Source organism: Neoarius graeffei, chromosome 19 (assembly GCF_027579695.1).
Source record: "Neoarius graeffei isolate fNeoGra1 chromosome 19, fNeoGra1.pri, whole genome shotgun sequence".
Taxonomy (NCBI): Eukaryota; Metazoa; Chordata; class Actinopteri; order Siluriformes; family Ariidae; genus Neoarius; species Neoarius graeffei.
Genome location: NC_083587.1, coordinates 26,201,034 through 26,224,023, shown reverse-complemented (window position 1 = coordinate 26,224,023; position 22,990 = coordinate 26,201,034). Strand labels below are relative to the sequence as shown.

At 38.7% G+C, this 22,990-nt stretch overlaps 1 protein-coding gene across 1 annotated transcript in view; it reads right to left on the bottom strand.

Annotated features, from left to right (window-relative positions):
- LOC132867590 (contactin-associated protein-like 2) overlaps positions 1-22,990 on the bottom strand; it is a 230,874-nt gene that overhangs the window by 102,261 nt on the left and 105,623 nt on the right. Inside the window, exons 12-13 of the mRNA XM_060900576.1 lie at positions 22,387-22,506; positions 18,158-18,358 (exon numbers count right to left, since the gene is read on the bottom strand). Coding sequence (XP_060756559.1) covers positions 18,158-18,358; positions 22,387-22,506 — 321 coding nt within the window. The remainder of the gene's footprint in view (positions 1-18,157; positions 18,359-22,386; positions 22,507-22,990) is intronic.

Here is a 22,990-nt window from a genome sequence, read left to right as displayed (position 1 = left end):
CAGATTGCTTTAACGTTAAATGTGCTGCACAAATAAAATTCAATTGAACTGAGCTGAACTGAAATAAAATCTCTGATAAAACCAGACGAACAGCTTTGGAAAATATCATTTCGCCAAATAGAAAAAAAAAAAAAAACTTCACCGAATGAAATGAACTGTTACCAAATGATCCGTTCTCCCTGTGCGATTTGAGCATATGTGAGACGATAATAATCTCTGACTCTTGCTGCTTTCATATTGTGATGCATGTTTTAAACAGTTTAGAGTAAAGTGTGTTCTCCGTGGGAGATCCGTTTTTTCAATGGTGACAGACGGAGCACTTTTAGTCCTTCAGGAGGAGATATGAGCTTGAATAAATGTTCATTTTGCCCTTTGCTTGATCCTCTCAATACACAGATGGCAGAGAGATTAACATGGACGGTTTTTCTGGTCATCACTGGTGCAGGGTGCAAATGCCTCTGTGACACTGACTAGACTTAATAGAATGTAGGTTTTTGAAATGTGGCTTATTTATGATAAAAGATAAACGCTTATCAGGGCAGAGATGAGAGGAAACCGGATCTATAGCCTAGAGTGGCTGCTGATGCTTGCTAGTCATTACTCCGGCATGCTCTGATGTGCAACAGCTTTCATCACAGTGACATAAAATTGTCTGATCTCGTCTGAACTTTTTTCTGTAAACTTCGAAGCCCTAATCCTCACCACTAAGGGAGCTCATGAACTTCTTAACAGGTCATTAACGACTCTACATCGCATTTACTTTGTTCTTCATTTCCCACTCGAGCTAATCTTTGATATTTCGATCTTAAATCCCTTCCTTATCTTAAGATAACAGCATGAAATCTGAATATTTGTGCTTCCCTGTCTTTTCTTTTTATTGTCTTATTCAAACTATAAAATCTGTTAGACTCCACTGTTGTATAAACTTCTTTTCCCTAAGAAACATATTCCTCAAATTACTTTTGATATCTTCAAACATATTTGCTTTTTTAATCAAGACATTTAAAAGAAAATGTTATATGAGGCGGCCTGGGAAATTTTCTACAATGTACTGTATAGTTTCCAAAACTATACGTTTTCCTGAGCCTTCCTGGATTCTATGTGTGTGTGTCTCTACAATGTCTATCTTTTTTCTCTTTTTACCAGCCTTTATTCATAGCCTATATGCTAATCTGCTAATCAGAAGTTCTGATGACAGAACCTACAGTGCCATTCAAAAGTTTGTATACCCCTACTCATTCATTGTTTTTTCTGTATTTTGACTATTTTCTACATTGTAGAACAATATTGAGGATCAAAACGATGAAATAACATCTGGAACATATATGGAATTACAACCCAGATTCCAAAAAAGTTGGGACAAAGTACAAATTGTAAATAAAAATGGAATTCAATTATGTGGAAGTTTCAAAATTCCATATTTTATTCAGAATAGAACATAGATGACATATCAAATGTTTAAGCTGAGAAAATGTATCATTTAAAGAGAAAAATTAGGTGATTTTAAATTTCATGACAACAACACATCTCAAAAAAGCTGGGACAAGTCCATGTTTACCACTGTGAGACATCCCCTTTTCTCTTTACAACAGTCTGTAAACGTCTGGGGACTGAGGAGACAAGTTGCTCAAGTTTAGGGATGGGAATGTTAACCCATTCTTGTCTAATGTAGGATTCTAGTTGCTTAACTGTCTCAGGTCTTTTTTGTTGTATCTTCCGTTTTAGGATGCGCCAAATTTTTTCTAAGGGTGAAAGATCTGGACTGCAGGCTGGCCAGTTCGGTACCCGGACCCTTCTTCTATGCAGCCATGATGCTGTAATTGATGCAGTATGTGGTTTAGCATTATCATGTTGGAAAATGCAAGGTCTTCCCTGAAAGAGACGTCGTCTGGATGGGAGCATATGTTGCTCTAGAACCTGGATATACCTTTCAGCATTGATGGTGTCTTTCCAGATGTGTAAGCTGCCCATGCCACACGCACTAATGCAACCCCATACCATCAGAGATGCAGGCTTCTGAACTGAGCGCTGATGATAACTTGGGTTGTCCTTCTCCTCTTTAGTCCGAATGACACGGCGTCCCCGATTTCCATAAAGAACTTCAAATTTTGATTCGTCTGACCACAGAACAGTTTTCCACTTTGCCACAGTCCATTTTAAATGAGCTTTGGCCCAGAGAAGACGTCTCCGCTTCTGGTTCATGTTTAGATACGGCTTCTTCTTTGAACTATAGAGTTTTAGCTGGCAACGGTGGATGGCACGGTGAATTGTGTTCACAGATAATGTTCTCTGGAAATATTGCTGAGCCCATTTTGTGATTTTCGAATACAGAAGCATGCCTGTATGTGATGCAGTGCCATCTAAGGGCCCGAAGATCACGGGCACCCAGTATGGTTTTCCGGCCTTGAGCCTTACGCACAGAGATTCTTCCAGATTCTCTGAATCTTTTGATGATATTATGCACTGTAGATGATGATATGTTCAAACTCTTTGCAATTTTACACTGTCGAACTCCTTTCTGATATTCCTCCACTATTTGTCACCGCAGAATTAGGGGGATTGGTGATCCTCTTCCCATCTTTACTTCTGAGAGCCGCTGCCACTCCAAGATGCTCTTTTTATACCCAGTCATGTTAATGACCTATTGTCAATTGACCTAATGAGTTGTAATTTGGTCCTCCAGCTGTTCCTTTTTTGTACCTTTAACTTTTCCAGCTTCTTATTGCCCCTGTCCCAACTTTTTTGAGATGTGTTGCTGTCATGAAATTACAAATGAGCCAATATTTGGCATGAAATTTCAAAATGTCTCACTTTCGACATTTGATATGTTGTCTATGTTCTATTGTGAATACAATATCAGTTTTTGAGATTTGTAAATTATTGCATTCCGTTTTAATTTACAATTTGTACTTTGTCCCAACTTTTTTGGAATCGGGGTTGTATGTCATAAACAAAAATGTGTTAAAAAAACAAAAATTGTTTCATATTTTAGCTTCTTCAAATTATCCAGTGTTTATCTTGATAACGCTTTGCACACTATTGGCATTATCTTAACCACTTCATGAGGTAGTCACCTGGAATGCTTTTCAATTTACAGGTGTGCCTCATCAAAAGTTAATTAGGGGATGAGTTTCTTGCCTTCTTAATGTGTTTGACATCATCAAACAGTAAGTAAATAATAATAATAATAATAATAATAATAATAATAATACAGTAAATAGCCCTGTTCCACAACTGTAGAAATCCATATTATGTCAAGAACTGCTCAACTAAGTAAAGAGAAACAACATCCATCATTACTTTAAAACATGAAGTGACTTTTAATTAATAAAAATAAAGAAAAACCTATGAATGAATACATGTGTCCACATTTTTGACGGGTACTCTAAATACTAGTGCTCATTAGACATACCCTGTATCTCAAATCATTCTCTACTCACTATATAGTGGACTATATAGTGAGTTCGTCATTTTGTAGTGCTGTCCAAATAAAGTATCCCACAATGCATCATGAAAAGTAGTGTACAACAGATGGTCACTAACCAAACAATATATCCCATCATGCATTGCGGTCACGCTCAAAGAAATCAAATCAAAAGCCTCAAATTTGATTGAATAAAAGGCACCAGCAAAGAAGAAAGCATTCAGCCTTGATTTAAAAGAACTGAAAGATACAACAGACACAAAGTACTTTGTATTTATTAATGTGGGAAATATGATCAGTATAATATGGATTTATCACAAAAATACGTGTATTTATTATTTTGAAAACCCACCAGCCAACTGATCTGACACGTTTTAATTGTGTGACAGTAATGACATAAATAACGGTGCAACGGAGTCGTGTCCGAAAGCTTTTTTTTTTTCATTTTATCAATGAGCTCATAGTCCTCTACGGTACTGTATATATTAATTCCCTATATAGTGAGTAGGGAGTAGTGAACGAGTGAGTGATTTCGGAGACAGGGATAGATTTGACTCAATTATTTGATGTGTCCTTAATAACTCTGGTTTGATCTTTATATTATTTCAGCTGGAATTGTGTGTTGTAATATTATACTAAGTTAGCAGGCATTTGTAACCGAATCTATAGTGTTTATGGAAAAACTACATTAGTGATAAGTTTCACAGCTATATGATAAGAAATATGACTCGGCACTGAAATGCCAACAAACTGCCGCTGCAATAGGAGGAGTTCCCCCCCGAGTATCATAAACACATTCTCCACTGTCATATTGTACTTTCAGCAAAAAGTGTTTCCTTCTGCTGCATTTTATATTTTTATGTGTGTAAAATGTTAATGAAATAATCCAAGCAGTGACTCTCACTACATTTACATGCACAAAAATATTTAGATTTTTGCCCTTATTCTGAAAATATTCCCGTTTTCATCTAGCCAAATCTCTACCCCAGCCTTGCAAACTGTTGTATAGTTCATTTGTGTATAACACAGAATTGACTGTAAACAGGCAAGAGGCCACATGTCGCAAACTGGCGGAAAAACCCCGATCGAGCTGCATATTCCGAATGCGCTGTATACATGTCCAAAGAATGCTCTTAAATTTGGAATATGGCCAAATTCAGAATATCTGATTCGAGTATGCTGTTTACATGACCCATATCACATTTTGAATATTGTCAAATTTGGAATAATCACAGAATATTAGTGTGACTGTTCATCCTGAAACAAAAGAGGAATGGGAGAATTTCCAAAACACCACAGACCAGCATTCACAGCAAGATGAAAATGTGTCTGGTGCCAACAGTGGAAGGATTTCAGGCTGCAACACCACTTTTACAATGTGTAATAAAACATTATCTGATGAAAGGCTCCAGCAATGGAAGGAATTTGGATTGCAAGAAAAGTGCAATAGAACAGCAGCCACTAGAAACCCCTTATAAAATCTTTATAAAGAGCACAAAGGATATATAGAAAGGTGATAGCAAAACAAAATAATCATGATATATATAGATCGTTACATCATTCAGATAGTCGCACAATGTTTTTATTTCAATTAGATGAAAAATGATGTCAGGCCATTAAACACTGCATTAATCAAAATTAATTAACGTTAAATATGACTTTAACCGGGCGGCACGGTGGTGTAGTGGTTAGCACTGTCGCCTCACAGCAAGAAGGTCCGGGTTCGAGCCCCGTGGCCGGTGAGGGCCTTTCTGTGCGGAGTTTGCATGTTCTCCCCGTGTCCGCGTGGGTTTCCTCCGGGTGCTCCGGTTTCCCCCACAGTCCAAAGACATGCACGTTAGGTTAACTGGTGACTCTAAATTGACCGTAGGTGTGAATGTGAGTGTGAATGGTTGTCTGTGTCTATGTATCAGCCCTGTGATGACCTGGCGACTTGTCCAGGGTGTACCCCGCCTTTCGCCCGTAGTCAGCTGGGATAGGCTTCAGCTTGCCTGCGACCCTGTAGAACAGGATAAAGCGGCTAGAGATAATGAGATGAGATGACTTTAACCCTCAAAACAAACAACAGATCTGATCAAAATGAAAACAGACAATCCAAATGACAGGCAGTACAAAGACACTAAGTCTCAGTGATATAAGTGTTGCAGGACTGAGTTTCTAGCAAACTGATAACAAACAAGCGCTGGTACTCATCATGCTACACACAGGACGTGACAAATCAATTAGACCACAAATGCTGTAATCATGCAAGTTTAAAAAGTCCATCTACCGCAAAATAGAGTTAAGGCCTGGTCCCACAATACCAATAACTATAACTAACTACAACTATAACAATAACTATAAATAAATCGGTCCCCTGCAGTTTGTGGTTGGTGGTCACACTAGACTGATAATGATACCTTTCGCCCAGGCCTGGACCTGATCCGATAAAACATCTGACCAATCAGGTAATTGCTTACATGTGATGTCTGAGCACATGCTATTTTCCCCAGGCATCTTTGCACATCATTGGTGCATCATGAAGTCACGAGATATGGATTCACAGAAAATAAAAAGTATAATACAAAGCACAGATCTTTTATTCATGCATATGTGATTTTCTGTGAAATATCAATAGTAAATTAATAAACATAAATGTAGGTAAGATATTTTATTTATGAACTTTGGTAGTCCAAACATTTAATTGTTTTAGACTTCTTAATTTTTTTATCTGTGATGCATCATCCGTATGAAATCGGTAACCAATCTGTAATATACTTAAATGTCCATGACCAATCCGTAAATTATGACCATCCGTGATGCATCCGTATTACAACCCCGATTCCAAAAAAGTTGGGACAAAGTACAAATTGTAAACAAAAACGGAATGCAATGATGTGGAAGTTTCAAAATTCCATATTTTATTCAGAATAGAACATAGATGACATATCAAATGTTTAAACTGAGAAAATGTATCATTTAAAGAGAAAAATTAGGTGATTTTAAATTTCATGACAACAACACATCTCAAAAAAGTTGGGACAAGGCCATGTTTACCACTGTGAGACATCCCCTTTTCTCTTTACAGCAGTCTGTAAATGTCTGCAGACTGAGGAGACAAGTTGCTCAAGTTTAGGTATAGGAATGTTAACCCATCCTTGTCTAATGTAGGATTCTGGTTGCTCAACTGTCTTAGGTCTTTTTTGTCGTATCTTCCGTTTTATGATGCGCCAAATGTTTTCTATGGGTGAAAGATCTGGACTGCAGGCTGGCCAATTCAGTACCCGGACCCTTCTTCTATGCAGCCATGATGCTGCAATTGATGCAGTATGTGGTTTGGCATTGTCATGTTGGAAAATTCAAGGTCTTCCCTGAAAGAGACGTCGTCTGGATGGGAGCATATGTTGCTCTAGAACCTGGATATACCTTTCAGCATTGATGGTGTCTTTCCAGATGTGTAAGCTGCCCATGCCACACACACTAATGCAACCCCATACCATCAGAGATGCAGGCTTCTGAACTGAGCGCTGATAACAACTTGGGTCGTCCTTCTCCTCTTTAGTCCGAATGACACGGCGTCCCTGATTTCCATAAAGAACTTCAAATTTTGATTCATCTGGCCACAGAACAGTTTTCCACTTTGCCACAGTCCATTTTAAATGAGCCTTGGCCCAGAGAAGACATCTGCGCTTCTGGATCATGTTTAGATACGGCTTCTTCTTTGAACTACAGAGTTTTAGCTGGCAACAGCGGATGGCACGGTGAATTGTGTTCACAGATAATGTTCTCTGGAAATATTCCTGAGCCCATTTTGTGATTTCCAATACAGAAGCATGCCTGTATGTGATGCAGTGCTGTCTAAGGGCCCGAAGATTGCAGGCACCCAGTATGGTTTTCCGGCCTTGAGCCTTATGCACAGAGATTCTTCCAGATTCTCTGAATCTTTTGATGATATTATGCACTGTAGATGATGATATATTCAAACTCTTTGCAATTTTACACTGTCGAACTCCTTTCTGATATTGCTCCACTATTTGTTGGCGCAGAATTAGGGGGATTTGGTGATCCTCTTCCCATCTTTACTTCTGAGAGCTGCTGCCATGCCAAGATGTTCTTTTTATACCCGGTCATGTTAATGACCTATTGCCAATTGACCTAATGAGTTGCAATTTGGTCCTCCAGCTGTTCCTTTTTTGTAGCTTTTAACTTTTCCAGCCTCTTATTGCCCCTGTCCCAACTTTTTTGAGATGTGTTGCTGTCATGAAATTTCAAATGAGCCAATATTTGGCATGAAATTTCAAAATGTCTCACTTTCGACACTTGATATGTTGTCTATGTTCTATTGTGAATATGTCTATGTTCTATTGTGAATACAATATCAGTTTTTGAGATTTGTAAATTATTGCATCCCATTTTTATTTACAATTTATACTTTGTCCCAACTTTTTTGGAATCGGGGTTGTAAAATCTGTAACCACTCAGTATTTTGTATCCTTTTTTATTATATGTCCATAGTCCATGACCTATCCATATTTTATCAACCACCGGAGTATTTGCATGGGTTGTTTTGGAGTCCAAGCTGTACAGTATGACCCAGAATAATGTGCTACTACTTGGAAAAAAAACTTCCATGACTATTCTTAAGTTGCATGCATTTATTTACCCAAGTGGCAGGACCAAGTGATATTATAGTCAGGATTATAGTTGTGGTATGACTGCTCCAGACTGGAACTAAATTCAAGCAGAGGTATAGTCATAGTTGTAGTTATAGGTATAGTTATAGTTATCGGTGTTGTGGGACCAGGCCCTTACTCTAACAAGACCTATAGAGATCTTGCAGTCACGTGACCGGAAAGTACACAACCGCCATCTTGTCGGTCAAAAACACCGCTGAATACTGCTGCACTCGTGTACAGAATGGATCAATTTCAACCGACGGACTACACGGCTCATTTTTCTAATGAACAGATAACTAGATATATGTCTAAAATAAACGATCTACAGATTAGTGACCCTTATGGCTTACCGGACGGAGTTTTCACAACCGGATTTTGAACTGCCAGCGGAATACCCGGACATGTATAATTACCTCATTAACTTTCCCTTGCTGTTCAGTGGTGAAGCACTGCGTGCCTATAAATCTCTGGACAGTTATCTTTACAGAAATTCAGGATTTGTCAGCGACTCAGATGTGGCATCTTGTAAACAAGAATCCTCATTGGACGGGTAAGTCACTTAAGTATTGAGTATAGCATTGACCAGCCGATTATAGAATAGAATAAGGTAATTCCAACTGTAATTCCAAATTGTCCGTCTTGTTTACATGGATCTGGCATTGGAGAGGTAGAGGCTTGGCAGTGGAGGTTTGAGTGGCTGTTTTCTGAGCTTAGTCAACAGGCCGGCTCTGCAGCCTCGCTTTTGCTTCCGCTCCCGGCGCCGCCTCCTTTGCTTTGCTTCCGATAACAATCCACAGAGACCCCGCTGGTCTCGCTATCTCGTCCGGAATGTTGTGCATGCGATGGAAATCGCTACAAACCATCATTTTCTGCTGGAAACCAATGTCCAGTAAGTCCATACGGTTGTAGTGGATATTGAAGTCCGGTACAGACGAACAACACGCAAAAATACACACAAAAAACATAAAAAACGTGCACAGGTAGGGAGAGCTTGTAGCCGCAGCCGTTGTAGTAGAATTGTATTGAGGTATTTCACTCACGTGACCAAGTCATGTGATGCTGCCATTTTGGACGTCACGGCTCGAATCAGTTTGAATGCGAGGAAGGCGACAAACGAAAAACATAAAAGAAAAAGGAGCGAGATGCAGAAAACACCTTCACTATTCAGCGACGTAGGGCACTTACAGGGTGAGCAGAGGGAGAGGTATTTGCAAAAATTGAGGTTAGCAGGCTTAGAGAACGACGTTTACCTGCTTCCACCAGGATTGTTCACTGACGTACGGAAGTACACGAAGCCCTCGTCTTTACCTGACTTCGGCCCACATGATCTGTATACCTATGTCGTTAAAAACCCATCGCCATACACAGGTATTGATCTGAAAGCGTATACGAGTTTGGATACCTACAAATATTTTGTGTCAGGCTGGGTAACATGCCTACCTCAGCGGGTCGTCCCTGGAGCCGGTGGTCGCCATCTGATTACAGCTAAGGTTTGTTCACATTTTCATTTACTTTCGGTCCTCAGGATAAACAAAATGTTATTAAATGTCATTGAAATAACTTCTTAGTCTGTTGAGACATGGCCCGTTATAAATTTGCTGTTACCAGGCAATGACTAAGAACTGTATTATTAGGGTCGGTGTAGTTGTAGCAGTGCACTAGCAGTGCACTGTTACCACTAGCTAATGTCAACAACAGTAGCTGGTATGTTACTGTAGCAATGTTTACGTTCAGTCATTTGGATGACTGTTAAAACCCTTCAGTCTCAAGTTTTTCCTTTACTGTATTTACTAGTTTACTGAGCTAGCGCGCTCGGGCAAGCTGGGAGCTAGCGCGCGCTAGCCTGCCGGCGGCTGGCGCGCGCTAGCCTGCCGGCGGCTGGCGCGCGCTAGCCTGCCGGCGGCTGGCGCGCGCTAACTCCCAGCCTGCCCGAGCTAGCGCGCTAGCTCAGTAAACTAGTAAATCCAGTAAAGGAAAAACTTGAGACTGAAGGGTTTTAACAGTCATCCAAATGACTGAACGTAAACATTGCTACAGTAACATACCAGCTACTGTTGTTGACATTAGCTAGCTTGACGTCCAAAATGGCGGACACCGGGGCGTCACGTGACCCTGTTACGTCAGGTGAAATACCTCAATATAGTAGGGTTTTCCAGAAGAAAAGGTAGAAGTAAAAGCAGAAGTAGAACCAGAAGTAGAAGGCGGAATATGGCGTTTGACCGACAAGATGGCGTCTGTCACAATCTGGATCGGCTGTGACGTCACATGCAAGTGCTCCATAGAGGGAAGAAGATGGCATTGTTTGGGAATTACAATATTCTTAGTTCAAAGCTCCTAGCACACACAAACAGAGCTGACCATATTGATAATGAAGCAGCTTTTGTTGTTGATAATGAACAGGCTTGTGTAGTGAGCCAGCTGAAGACCACGAGGCATGCTACAGTACAATCACCCAGTACAATGAATGCTACCGGTACATGTGTTGCAGATATTGTCTCATTGCCACGAGTGGCATGACAGTATAACTTCACCCTGCACAAAGTCCATTCAAGTGTCAAGACTATATTTTAGCCCATTATGGGATTTTGACATCAAACCCCCAATCCAACTGGGATGGGATTTTGTATAAAAACACAAGGAACTGTGGTGCAGCAATGTGGTACAGCAGGTAACATTGCCACCTCACAGCTCCAAGGTGATGGTCTGTGTGGGATTTTGTGTCGATGTGGGTTTCCTCTGGGTTCAACAGTTTTTTCTCATCTCCTAACAAACATAGCATTAAGTGAAGTTCTGATTCTAATTTGCCCCGAGGTGTAAATGAGTGTGTGAATGTGTATGATGCCTTGCAGTGGACTGATGTTGGATTCATGTCCCAGATCAGTTGGACTGTGTTTTCCCATCTCAAACCCAGTTATCCCAGGGCAGAATCTGGAACCACTTGATATCAGATTTAAAAAATGAATGAATCAATGGATGAACAAGGAACAGAACATACAATACAAAACAAAAGCAATCAACCAGTAAAAAAAAAAAATTAAAATTCATAAAATCACAATATCCCTTTCAACCACTGAAACCGAACCTCATGTTCTCTGCATTTTTGCAATACAAGAGCATAAGGAGATAATAATACATTTTGGGTTGCATGGAAGAAAGGCACCATGCTGAAAAAAATAGTCCACTGTTTAAAAAAAATAGTTTTTCAAAAGTAATTTTAAATGCAGATACTTAAGAGGTAAAAATGCAACTCAGAAGAACAGCTATTTTTGGCTTGCAACCTGCCCTTTCAGTCACTCATCAAATGATTGTAGGAGGATACTTCAGCTTAAGACTTAGTTTTTTCTCCTCTAATATAGCACTCATACTACAAGAAGTGTAAAGTGCACTGATGAATGCACTTAAACTGGGAGAATGTAAAAGAACATTATGAACGTAAAAAAAAATAGGGCTGTAATTAGCCAGAACTGCATGGATCAAACGTCAGTCTGACTTTTATGCAAATTAATACAAAGTACAAAGTGACTCACTGAATGACTCAGCTGTTTAGACATCAAGGAGAAGTTCATTCCACCACCTGTGTGTGAGTACAGTGAAAAGTCTTGACACATGCCTTCCTTGTACAGTGGTGCTTGAAAGTTTGTGAACCCTTTAGAATTTTCTATATTTCTGCATAAATATGACCCAAGACATCATCAGATTTTCACACAAGTCCTAAAAGGAGATAAAGAGAACCCAGTTAAACAAATGAGACAAAAATATTATACTTGGTCATTTATTTATTGAGGAAAGTGATCCAATATTACATATCTGTGAGTGGCAAAAGTATGAGAACCTCTGGATTAGCAGTTAATTTGAAGGTGAAATTAGAGTCAGGTGTTTTCAATCAATGGGATGACAATCAGGTGTGAGTGGGCACCCTGTTTTATTTAAAGAACAGGGATCTATCAAAGTCTGATCTTCACAACACATGTTTGTGGAAGTGTATCATGGCACAAACAAAGGAGTTTTCTGAGGACCTCAGAAAAAGTGTTGTTGATGCTCATCAGGCTGGAAAAGGTTACAAAACCAACTCTAAAGAGTTTGGACTCCACCAATCCACAGTCAGACAGTTTGTGTACAAATGGAGGAAATTCAAGACCATTGTTACCCTCCACAGGAGTGGTTGAACAACAAAGATCACTCCAAGAGCAAGGCGTGTAATAGTCGGCGAGGTCACAAAGGACACCAAGGTAACTTCTAAGCAACTGAAGGCCTCTCTCACGTTGGCTAATGTTAATGTTCATGAGTCCACCATCAGGAGAACACTGAACAACAAGTGTGCATGGTAGGGTTGCAAAGAGGCAGCCACTGCTCTCCGAAAACAACATTGCTGCTCATCTGCAGTTTGCTAAAGATCACATGGAGAAGCCAGAAGGCTATTGGAAAAATGTTTTATGGATGGATGAGACCAAAATAGAACATTTTGGTTTAAATGAGAAGTGTTATGTTTGGAGAAAGTAAAACACTGCATTCCAGCATAAGAACCTTATTCCATCTGTGAAACATGGTGGTGGTAGTACCGTATCATGGTTTGGGCCTGTTTTGCTGCATCTGGGCCAGGACAGCTTGCCATCATTGTTGGAACAATGGATTCTGAATTAGACCAGTAAATTCTAAAGGAAAATATCAGGACATCTGTCCATGAACTGAATCTCAAGAGAAGGTGGGTCATGCAGCAAGACAACGACCCTAAGCGCACAAGTCGTTCTACCAAAGAATGGTTAAAGAATAATAAAGTTAATGTTTTGGAATGGCCAAGTCAAAGTCCTGACCTTAATCCAATCGAAATGTTGTGGAAGGACCTGAAGCGAGCAGTTCATGTGAGGAAATCCACCAACATGCCAGAATTGAAGCTGTTCTGTACAGAGGAATGGGCTAAAATTCCTCCAAGCCAGTGTGCAGGACTGATCAACAGTTACCAGAAACATTTAGTTGCAGTTATTGCTGCCCAAGAGGGTCACACCAGATACTGAAAGCAAAGGTTCACATACTTTTGCCACTCACAGATATGTAATATTGGATCACTTTCCTCAATAAATAAATGACCACATATAATATTTTTGTCTCATTTGTTTAACTGGGTTCTCTTTATCTACTTTTAGGACTTGTGTGAAAATCTGATGATGTTTTAGGTCCTATTTATGCAGAAATATAGAAAATTCTAAAGGGTTCACAAACTTTCAAGCACTACTGTATCTTGAGGGATCAAGTCAATCCATTCTTGTAGCTCGAATAAGGACACTCAGGTGGTAGGTGCCTTGCAAAAGAGTACTTCAGTCATTCCTGCTGGTCCAAGGAATTGAACTGGCAACCTTTTGGTCCTAAAGTAGCTTCTATTACCTTTAGGCCATGGCTTCCCAAAGCAGTTGGTATTGTACTTGAAATCATGTAACATTAGCTCCAGTTTAACTAGTTTCTTTGCATGACCAGTAAACTGGGACACACATTTGCACATAACCTCTGCAGTACATCTTTTTGGACACAAAAAGACCATAATGAAAGGACATAATTCACATTAAGAGGTCAAGGATAAATTTGCTGTACGTACTTCTGTGAAATCCTTTTCTTCTGATTTAACTAAAGTCACAACCACCAGGCAGCACTGGAGAACATCATATTTACAGAACAGAATCTCCTTCAGAGTCTCAAGAACATGCAGTGAGAGATCAGCTCACCATAAAACAAACAGTACAGGTTTAATATTTGCTAGGTTATACCTGGATAATATGAAATTGGGAGCAATAACTCACCTGAATAATATGATATAGGGAGTAATATCTGGATAGGTTAATTACATGCTTTCTGCTGTGATAATTGCAAATATTGCAAAATTAGTCTCAAATGCATATTTATGAGGGAAAACCTCTCTCATAAGTGTCTCTTCTAACTACTGGAATTCCAGTGAGCTTTAAATATAGATGAAGGAAACAGTCTGACAAACTAACAGCAAGATAATTTTGCATTAATGCTAATAACCTGTGATTTAGCACTTCACTTTGCAAGTTGGACAATGTCATCACACCACAGATGTCATGGCTGAGCCAAGAGTTATAGGAAGATTATTCAGTCTTTCTTCCTCAATTGTGCAAAATAAAAGAATAAATCACAGAGATTTTCAACTATATTTCTCAGAATGCACTGCAGCTGGGAAGCTGGTCAGCATGTGATTGTTGCAATTCCTGGATATTAATGTACATAAGAATTTATTCTATCAACATTCACTGAATATGAGCAATCACACGCTCTGATTGGCTACTCTACTACTAGGATATCAGCTCATATTCCGTGAGTACAGAAAAACAAAATGGCGGAGCATGTTACTGAACCAACCGAGGATGAAATAAAAACTCTATTCAAAAACAAAACTCCAAAAAAAGCAAAAAAAAAGCAACAAAATATGGAATGAAAAAATTTGATGGTGAGAATTTTTTTTTCCAAGAATTATTATTATAGCATTTTTCACAAATTGCTCCTGTCATTTCGCTGGTTTGTCTACATTCTTCATCTTTAAGAATTAAAATTTGTTGAATTTTTTTAGACTGGTTGAAAAGCTCAAAGAAGTTTGAAAATTCCAGAACTGAAATGTCCAAGGAAGAATTAAATAAATGTTTAAAGCTATTCTATACCTCGCTATAACAGCAAGACTATGGAATCAATTTTGTGCCAAAATGTTCATATAATACTTTTGAAATATCAAACAAAAACGACAAATCAAAATCCAAAAAACCCCCCCAAAAAAGTCAATTTTTTTAGACTGGCAAACAAATTATTCGTGTAATCGTGCAAAATATCAGTCTATTACTCTTCAGAAACCTTTTATTGTTGTTCCGCGTCTTTCTCGGTTTTGTTTGCCGTAATTTATTTTGGTTGCGATTCCAGCTTTCTCGTTTGCGCTCCCTGACTTTTTGCTTGCAGTTTTGGCACAAACTTCACGTGTGGGTGGGCTGTCCAGGAGTGCATTCCCATTGGCTAACTTGTGTTTGACTGACAGCTACGCTCAGCCATTCCCTACTCGGATTCTGGCGGACTGTTTGACGAGTGACTGATCCATTGACGGTAAACAAGGATGGAGTGGACTTCAGTGGCGACTATGATATTGAATTTACACTTTGTTGAATTAATTCAATATTATAGTCGCCACTGAAGTCCACTCGATCCTTGTTTACCGTCAATGGATCGGTCACTCGTCAAACAGTCCGCCAGAATCCGAGTAGGAAATGGCCGCAACAGCCTCCGGGGGAATCGCTGAGAGTAGCTGTCAGTCAAACACAAGTTAGCCAATGGGAATGCATTCCTGGACAGCCCACCCACACGTGAAGTTTGTGCCAAAACTGCAAGCAAAAAGTCAGGGAGCGCAAACGAGAAAGCTGGAATCGCAACCAAAATAAATTACGTCAAACAAAACTGAGAAAGCTGCGGAACAAAAATAAAAGGTTTCTGAAAAGTAATAGACTTATATTTTGCACGATTACACGAATAATTTGTTTGCCAGTCTAAAAAAATTGACTTTTTTTGTTTTTTTGTATTTTGATTTGTTGTTTTTGTTTGATATTTCAAAAGTATTGTATGAACATTTTGGCACAAAATTGATTCCATACAAGACAGCACTTTCTACAAAAAAAATAAAAATAAAAAAACACTAAAGTCAATTCATGTAGCCATCGATAGGTTTTTAGGAGGTCCGCCAAAGCGGAAATGATTTTGTTGGACATTTTGTCGAAAGTTTTTATTTATTTAATTTGCAACAAAATAAAAATAAAAATTCTCTGTTTCTCAAAATCCAGTGAATGTGGATAGAATAAAACAGTTATTCCACTTGGCACTATGCACCTTGTCAGCTATCAGCTCATGTACGACTCAGTTTTGTGGAATAACTGTTAAATATATAGATAGGAGATGAATGTATAAACTGCACATCTTTGTTTATCCATGTCCTTATTTGTCTTATTTGTTTAGAAATGTATAATTATAACGCAATTTTCATTACAATATAAAATAATAAAGTGCTAAGTGATTTTCAGTGACATTTCCCAGAATGATCTGCAGTTGAGAAGCATGTGCTTGTTGTCTTAGAGAATATCCAAATTTTTTTTCTCTCGCAAATTTATGACTTTAATCCCAGGAATACTGTTTTTTTTTTTTTTTTAAATAGTACCCCTTCCCTCAGCACTGTATTTTTTCTATACCGACAATGGGCCTAATACACCACCATAGTTTCATCATGTATACTGAATATCAGGAGATGCTTTTTTTTTAAACAGGTGCAAATTGAAGATTAACCTTTGTGTATTTACAGGTGAGTGTTTTTCTGTTGGTGGTCAAGAGGTCGATAATGCAAATCATACTGAATAAAATAATAACTGTGCGCTTATCTGCCTGTGAGGCTATGTGCCATTTTGAGTGCTAGTAATTATTTCTGAACCCATAAAGGATGATCTGCATTTTAATACAGCTGTCATTTCTCTCAGAGCCATACTGCTCCATTGTGTGTTATGACGACACTGACACAATTCATTCTCGGCTCTCTCTTATCTCCCACCTACACTGCAGTGCTGCGAATTTAACACAAGAAAAAAACAGGATGACTCAGTTCTTAATTTGCTCATGTTCTAACTGAGAAGGCCAGACTTCTCTCTCCAAGATCCTCCTGGGGCATCCCTACACATTGCAGGATACAACCCCTCGAGCAGGTCCTGGGTCTGCCCTGGGGTCTTCAAACAGTGGGACGTACTTGCTACAGCTGCAGTGGGAGCTAACCACAGGGCATCCTTACAGGTGTCCAATTCAAAGATTCAGAGGAACAGCAGCTATCCCCAGAGCTTCTCCTGGATTGAGCTCTTCGCTCTATCTCAGCAACTCTGCTACCTGCATTTGGGAACTTGTTCTTTCAGTTTCTGCTCAAGCTCTTGACCAGAGATGAGGATAGGGACATAGACTGACTGGTGAACAGACAGCTTTGTCCAAAAGCCGAACTCCTGCTTTACCACCACAGAATTTCCGAGTGTGAAAACTGGACAAATTAACCATCCATCCATCATCTGTAGCTGCTTATCCTGTTCTACAGGGTCACAGGCAAGCTGGAGCCTATCCCAGCTGACTATGGGTGAGAGGCAGAGTACACTCTGGACAAGTCACCAGGTCATCGCAGGGCTGACACAAAGACAAACAACCATTCACACCTACAGTCAATTTAGAGCCACCAGTTAACCTAACCTGCATGTCTTTGGACTGTGGGGGAAACAGGAGCACCTGGAGAAAACCCACGCAGACATGGGGAGAACATGCAACTCCACACAGAAAGGCCCTCGCCGGCCACTGGGCTTGAACCCAGGACTTTCTTACTGTGAGGCAACAGTGCTAACCACTACACCACTGTGCCGGCAGGTGAATTAACCAATAATGCCTATTTCAAAATGATACTAAGGATAAGTAAAAAATAATAGTTCACCTTTCATTGGCTCCTCAGAATAAAGATTCAAGATTTAGCTTAATAATAATCCATATGACTTAATTACTGTGAAAAGTACCCAAAACTACCAAAAGTTTCCATTGTCCGCAAGACCTCAAGAGGTAATTTGGGTTTCAACAAATGGGGGGTGTGGGATCAAAATCAATTACTCAGTTAACATGAATTATATCTGAATCCTGACCACGAGCTGGCCTAGTGGTTAGCGTGCCCACCTCTTGACTGGGAGATCACAAGTCCTACTCATGATCAGGTCATTCCATCATAAAAATGGTACCTACTGCCAACTGGTGAGGCATGCCGCAATACAGATATGAGTAGGGAGTCAAACTCTCACAGTTACCAGAGGACCAACCCCCTACTCTCACTCTAGCTATGTACGGTAATAGGCGAGAGGCCAAGGGCTACTGAAATGGAGTTCAGCACCACCCGATGGGCCTTAAGGGCCTGGTTAGTACTGGGATGGGAGACTGCCAGGGAAGACCAGGTCCTGGCATGGGAGGGACTTTGATATACTTAATCCTACTGGCTATTTTCCGACTGGAGACCAGTAATAACTAGGAATCTCCACACCTGGAGTGTTGAGTAGGCGTGATGAGCGGCAGGTGTAGGTGATATGCTGCTCGCAGTGCTCGGCAGCATCTGTAATGGCACTGATCTGCTTCATGGTAGCACTGTAGTTCAGCTGCAGCACGGTGCGTCTCTCCCTGCTTGAACCTGATATGGCTGTCTGAGTCGGCAGGTTGTTCACCACCGTCGTCCACACCTTGTCCTCTGAAATAAACGCAAACCAACCATCAAAATATCATCACAAGACTGAAGCATTTCAAGAAATCCTAAGTAAAAGCTTGAATTATATTAATATTAATAATGAGATATCTTCATCTTCAGTAACCGTTTATCATGGTCTGAGTTGTGGTGGATCTGGAGACAATAACTGGAACACCAGGCATGAGGCGGGAATACAACCTGGATGAAACACCAGTCCATTGCAAGGATGATGCACACACTGATTCACACAAAAGAGCATTTTAGTGTCACAGTTTCACTTATTAGGATGTTTTGGGGAGATGGAAGGAAACCGGAAGACCTGGAGGAAACCTGGACAAATACAGTATGTGGAAGTGGAAGGTAACTCTGGCACTAAGGCAAGCTTAGGATTGAGTGGCGAGCAGCATGGCAGCAATATTTTCAAACAGGAAGTAGGAGGAAAAGTTTTTTTATTTTTTATTTTTTTAATGTACCGATGAAATATTAGAATCTTTCATGTGTTTTGCTGAGTTTTGTCAAGCTCTGAGCTAATTTGTACCCTGCACACTTCATAATACTCCTGGAATAAGTTCCCGCAACTCTATCTGTATGAATTTGCCACTGAGCTTAATCAGTGTCTCAATGCAGTGTTCAAAGACATAACATCTGCCTTAAGCTGATAACATTTCATGGGCTGAATATGCACAACTTTGTACTGACTAAGTGATTTATTTTATGGTTCAAAAAAAAAATCTGTTGATGGGAACTTATTTAATTTGAGGGGATTCCCAAGCAAATAATGTACATGAAATCGCTCGCTTCACGCAGTCAAGCAGACAGAGGAAGTCCATGTGTGCATGCGCAGGTTTACTGGCTTCTTTTTCTTTTTCCTCTTCTTTTGGGTTTTACAGCAGCTGGCATCCACAGTGTTGCATTACTGCCATCTACAGGTTTACCTTTGACCATGCACTGACAGTTCCATCATTCTGTCGCTAAACGAACAGCTGATCACACTGAGGTGCTTGCTGACCACCGATATTTATTAGTTTGGTCCTGCATTTCCTTTCCTTCACAACATAACATCTTTTCTTCTCACTTTTTGTTACTGTAGTCGGTCTTTCATGTTTCATTCGCACACTAGTGTTCTCCATTTTTCTCTCCTTTTTCAAATTTATATCCCACAATGCCTTGCACGAACGGAGAAAGCCCACCATGTGATGCATGATGTAGTATCTTGAATTGGGTCATGGTGAAGCAGGAAAAAATATCAGAGAATTTAGGGCCACGTGGCCTTAAATTCATTAATTGTTCTATTAAAAAAAATAGTAAAATTGGAAGTCTGTGATTCGAATTCCATAGCTTTCAGTCCACGAAACAAAAATAACTGGGTATTGGGGAAAATTCTTTTTATGAACTACACTTGAAAAATCTGAAAGGCAGTCTACATTTAAGGGATAACACCCATTAAAAAAGAAAGAAAGAAATGTTTGAACTTTTTTCCTAGAATTTCCAGCTGATGAGTCGGGCACAGAGTATTTAATTAGAAATCCACTCAGGATTTCTCATTTGATGCCTTAAAAAAATAGTATTTAATAATGTACATTAAGTAATAAAACACTTTATTTACATTATATTATAGGAATATAATGTCAACAGTGGTTCAGTGTGACACTGTTAATGTTTCCACCTCACCACAGCAATCTGTCACAGATTATATTATTTCAATTTATTACAGAAAAAAACCCACATCTTACTTTTTATCCATTTTTTATCCATTTACATGGAGTTACACTTAATGGTAAGGGATGTCTGCAAAACAAGTTTCCCTTATCACGTATGTTATAACCATCGTTCTCTCACCATATTCCTCCCTTGAATATATACAATATGATTAAAAAATAATAATACATGCTATAAATAAGTTGACAGTGAGGCAAATAATTGTTTTATTTGCTGTTTAATAGATCTTCATATTTAATTTATATGCATGTAATGATTCACCCAATTCATGATTCAATTTGAGTCACGAGATTGGGTTCACGATTCGATTCTCCCATCATATTTTTGGAAAAAATTAAATTAAATGAAGAAAATTTTGGTATAAAAAATGCAGCATTTATTTTCTTATTCTTTATCAACTTAAATGTTCCTTTTCTTAAATTAAAAAAACCCTTTTGTTTAATTTCCTTAATGACCAATAATAATTATTTATCCACATTTGTAAAGGTTGAAGTAAAATATAATAGTCTATTGTCTAAAATATTCCTTTTATTAAAAATGAAAAAAGTTAATAACAAATAGGCCTTATAAACATTTGTACTCCCTTCATTTGCTTCTACTTTCTTTAACTTTCAGCAGTCTGTAAAAAGAGAGCTCTGATTTCTCGTTAAATCTACTTGTACAGTCAGTCACACAACAGCTCTTTCCCATTTTAGATTTTTTTTGTGTGTTTTTTTTCATGGGATTAGAGCTGTGTTCCTTCTGGCTAGGGTGAAGTCATGCTGCTATTGTATGTTTTTGTGCCCTCTGCTGTCTAACTAACACAATTACAGCGAGGAAAAAGAGATGATGCAGCCTGATAATCACAATTCATTTTTTATTTCATCGATTCATATTGTCATAAATTTGTATCACTGTTCATCATCGCATGATATATTGTTACATGCTAGTTAATTTAAAATATTAATATCAGAGGTGGACAAAGTACCCAACTTCATTACTTAAGTCAAAGTACAGATCCCACTGGTCAAATGTTACTCTGATATAAGGGAAAGTTGTCCAGTCAAATTTTTACTTAAGTTAAAGTATTGAAGTACTTGCTTTTAAAAATACTTCAGTATTAAAAGTACATTTTCTGTCAATGCATTGTTGTATTATTGCCACAACGCTTACAAAAACTAATGCCTCTAAAGCAACTGACTGGATTTACTGGATTTACAAAATGAACACATGCTGTGCCATCATGGTGGTTTAACGTTAAGCTAGCTAGTCAGTGAAACTCCACCTGATATGCTAGCAAACTCTTTTCAAACTCAAAATCATAGTGGGTAGCTAATGCTACTAGAAAAGAAAGATTTCTACATTCTGTTTATTTGGCAAGAATATGCTAAAACATATTTCTGAAAGGACTTCAGATAAGTTAACGTTATTCATGTTAGTGTAACTCCATTTTTACATGCTAACCAACAGTGTCCAAGTTAACTAGCTATGTGTTAACGTTAGCCGTGGACAAGCTGATGGCAGCTTGGTGGGCAAATCCATAGAAAGTAATTTGACTAACCAGACTGTACAGCTATCGCAATGTTATCACTAGCTCTAAAAGCACAGACAACTTCACTGCAAGCTTTCTCTTGGAATAAAACATTTATATACCTCAATATGCTTCCACAGGTTGGATGGTAAGTTTTTGTAGGCTGTGATGTGGTTTGTTTTAGGCAAACAAAGCAAACATTTAAAGCGAAATGAATCTTTAATCCTTTCAGAAAACTGAAACATGGGTTCTAGGTATGGCCATGGGGGCATGCATTCTCCAGAAGAACCGCCTCCTTCCATTCTGCCATCAACTGATCATGTTCAAATAATGCTGTTGAGAAATAATTGAACTTGATATTATCCAGTCTATGGACGTGACATGACCCTAGTGATTACTAATAGGCTGTCTCAGTGTCACCTGCGAAAAAAACCCCAATCACGTTTTAGAAAAGGAAAGGAAAAAAACATCCATTTTCAAAGCTCCTTCATAGTAACGAGTAACGAGGACCTTGATAGAAAGGTAGTGGAGTAAAAAGTATGATATTTGTCTTTCAAATGTAGTGAAGTTAAAGTCATAAGTTTCCCAAAATAAAAATAATACTCAAGTAAAGTACAGATACTCAAAAAGTGTACTTAAGTACAGTACTCAAGTAAATGTACTTTGTTAATGTCCACCTTTGATTAATATATTGTTCATACACTGTACATTGATATGATTTGCTAAATTTTGATCTTAACACACAATTCATTTGTATCGAAATTATTTTGTGAGTAACTTTTGGACTGTGCATATTACTTGCCTGTCATTTTGCAAATGACTCTGAAGGGTCCTAATGGTCCGCTGCCATCAGGATCGATCCAGTAGACATCTGACGATTTCCCCAAGTGCTTATAAGCCTCACACGACTGCTCATAGACAGCTACGAGAAACAAGACATTCAGCAGACGGTTCAAAAATCTGAATATGCACCTGAGCTACTCTGTCTGGCAGTAATCAGAACAGAATGTGATTAGGCACCAGCAATACATTTGCAAGTTAAGATCCCAGTGCTGGGTTTTTAAACAACAATAAAAAAGTATTCATGGTGGAGCTATACCTTTCTGAATATAGTATAAGACTTTCTATAATTTCTAAAGTAAAACACTGGGTTGAAACATGCACCCTACATTCAAACTGTTTTACAGTTCAATATAACAGTCTGCATGGTATTCTTATACTATGGAATATATTCACAATCCCATAATATTATAGTGTGTCAAAGGAATTGACATTACATTTAGTCTAACAGTGCTATAACTATGTATAATTATGTATTTTATAATTAAACATCATTACAGTATGATTATCTTTACATAATTTATGTGTCAAGTGGGTTTTTATTGTCGTTCCTCTATATAACTTGT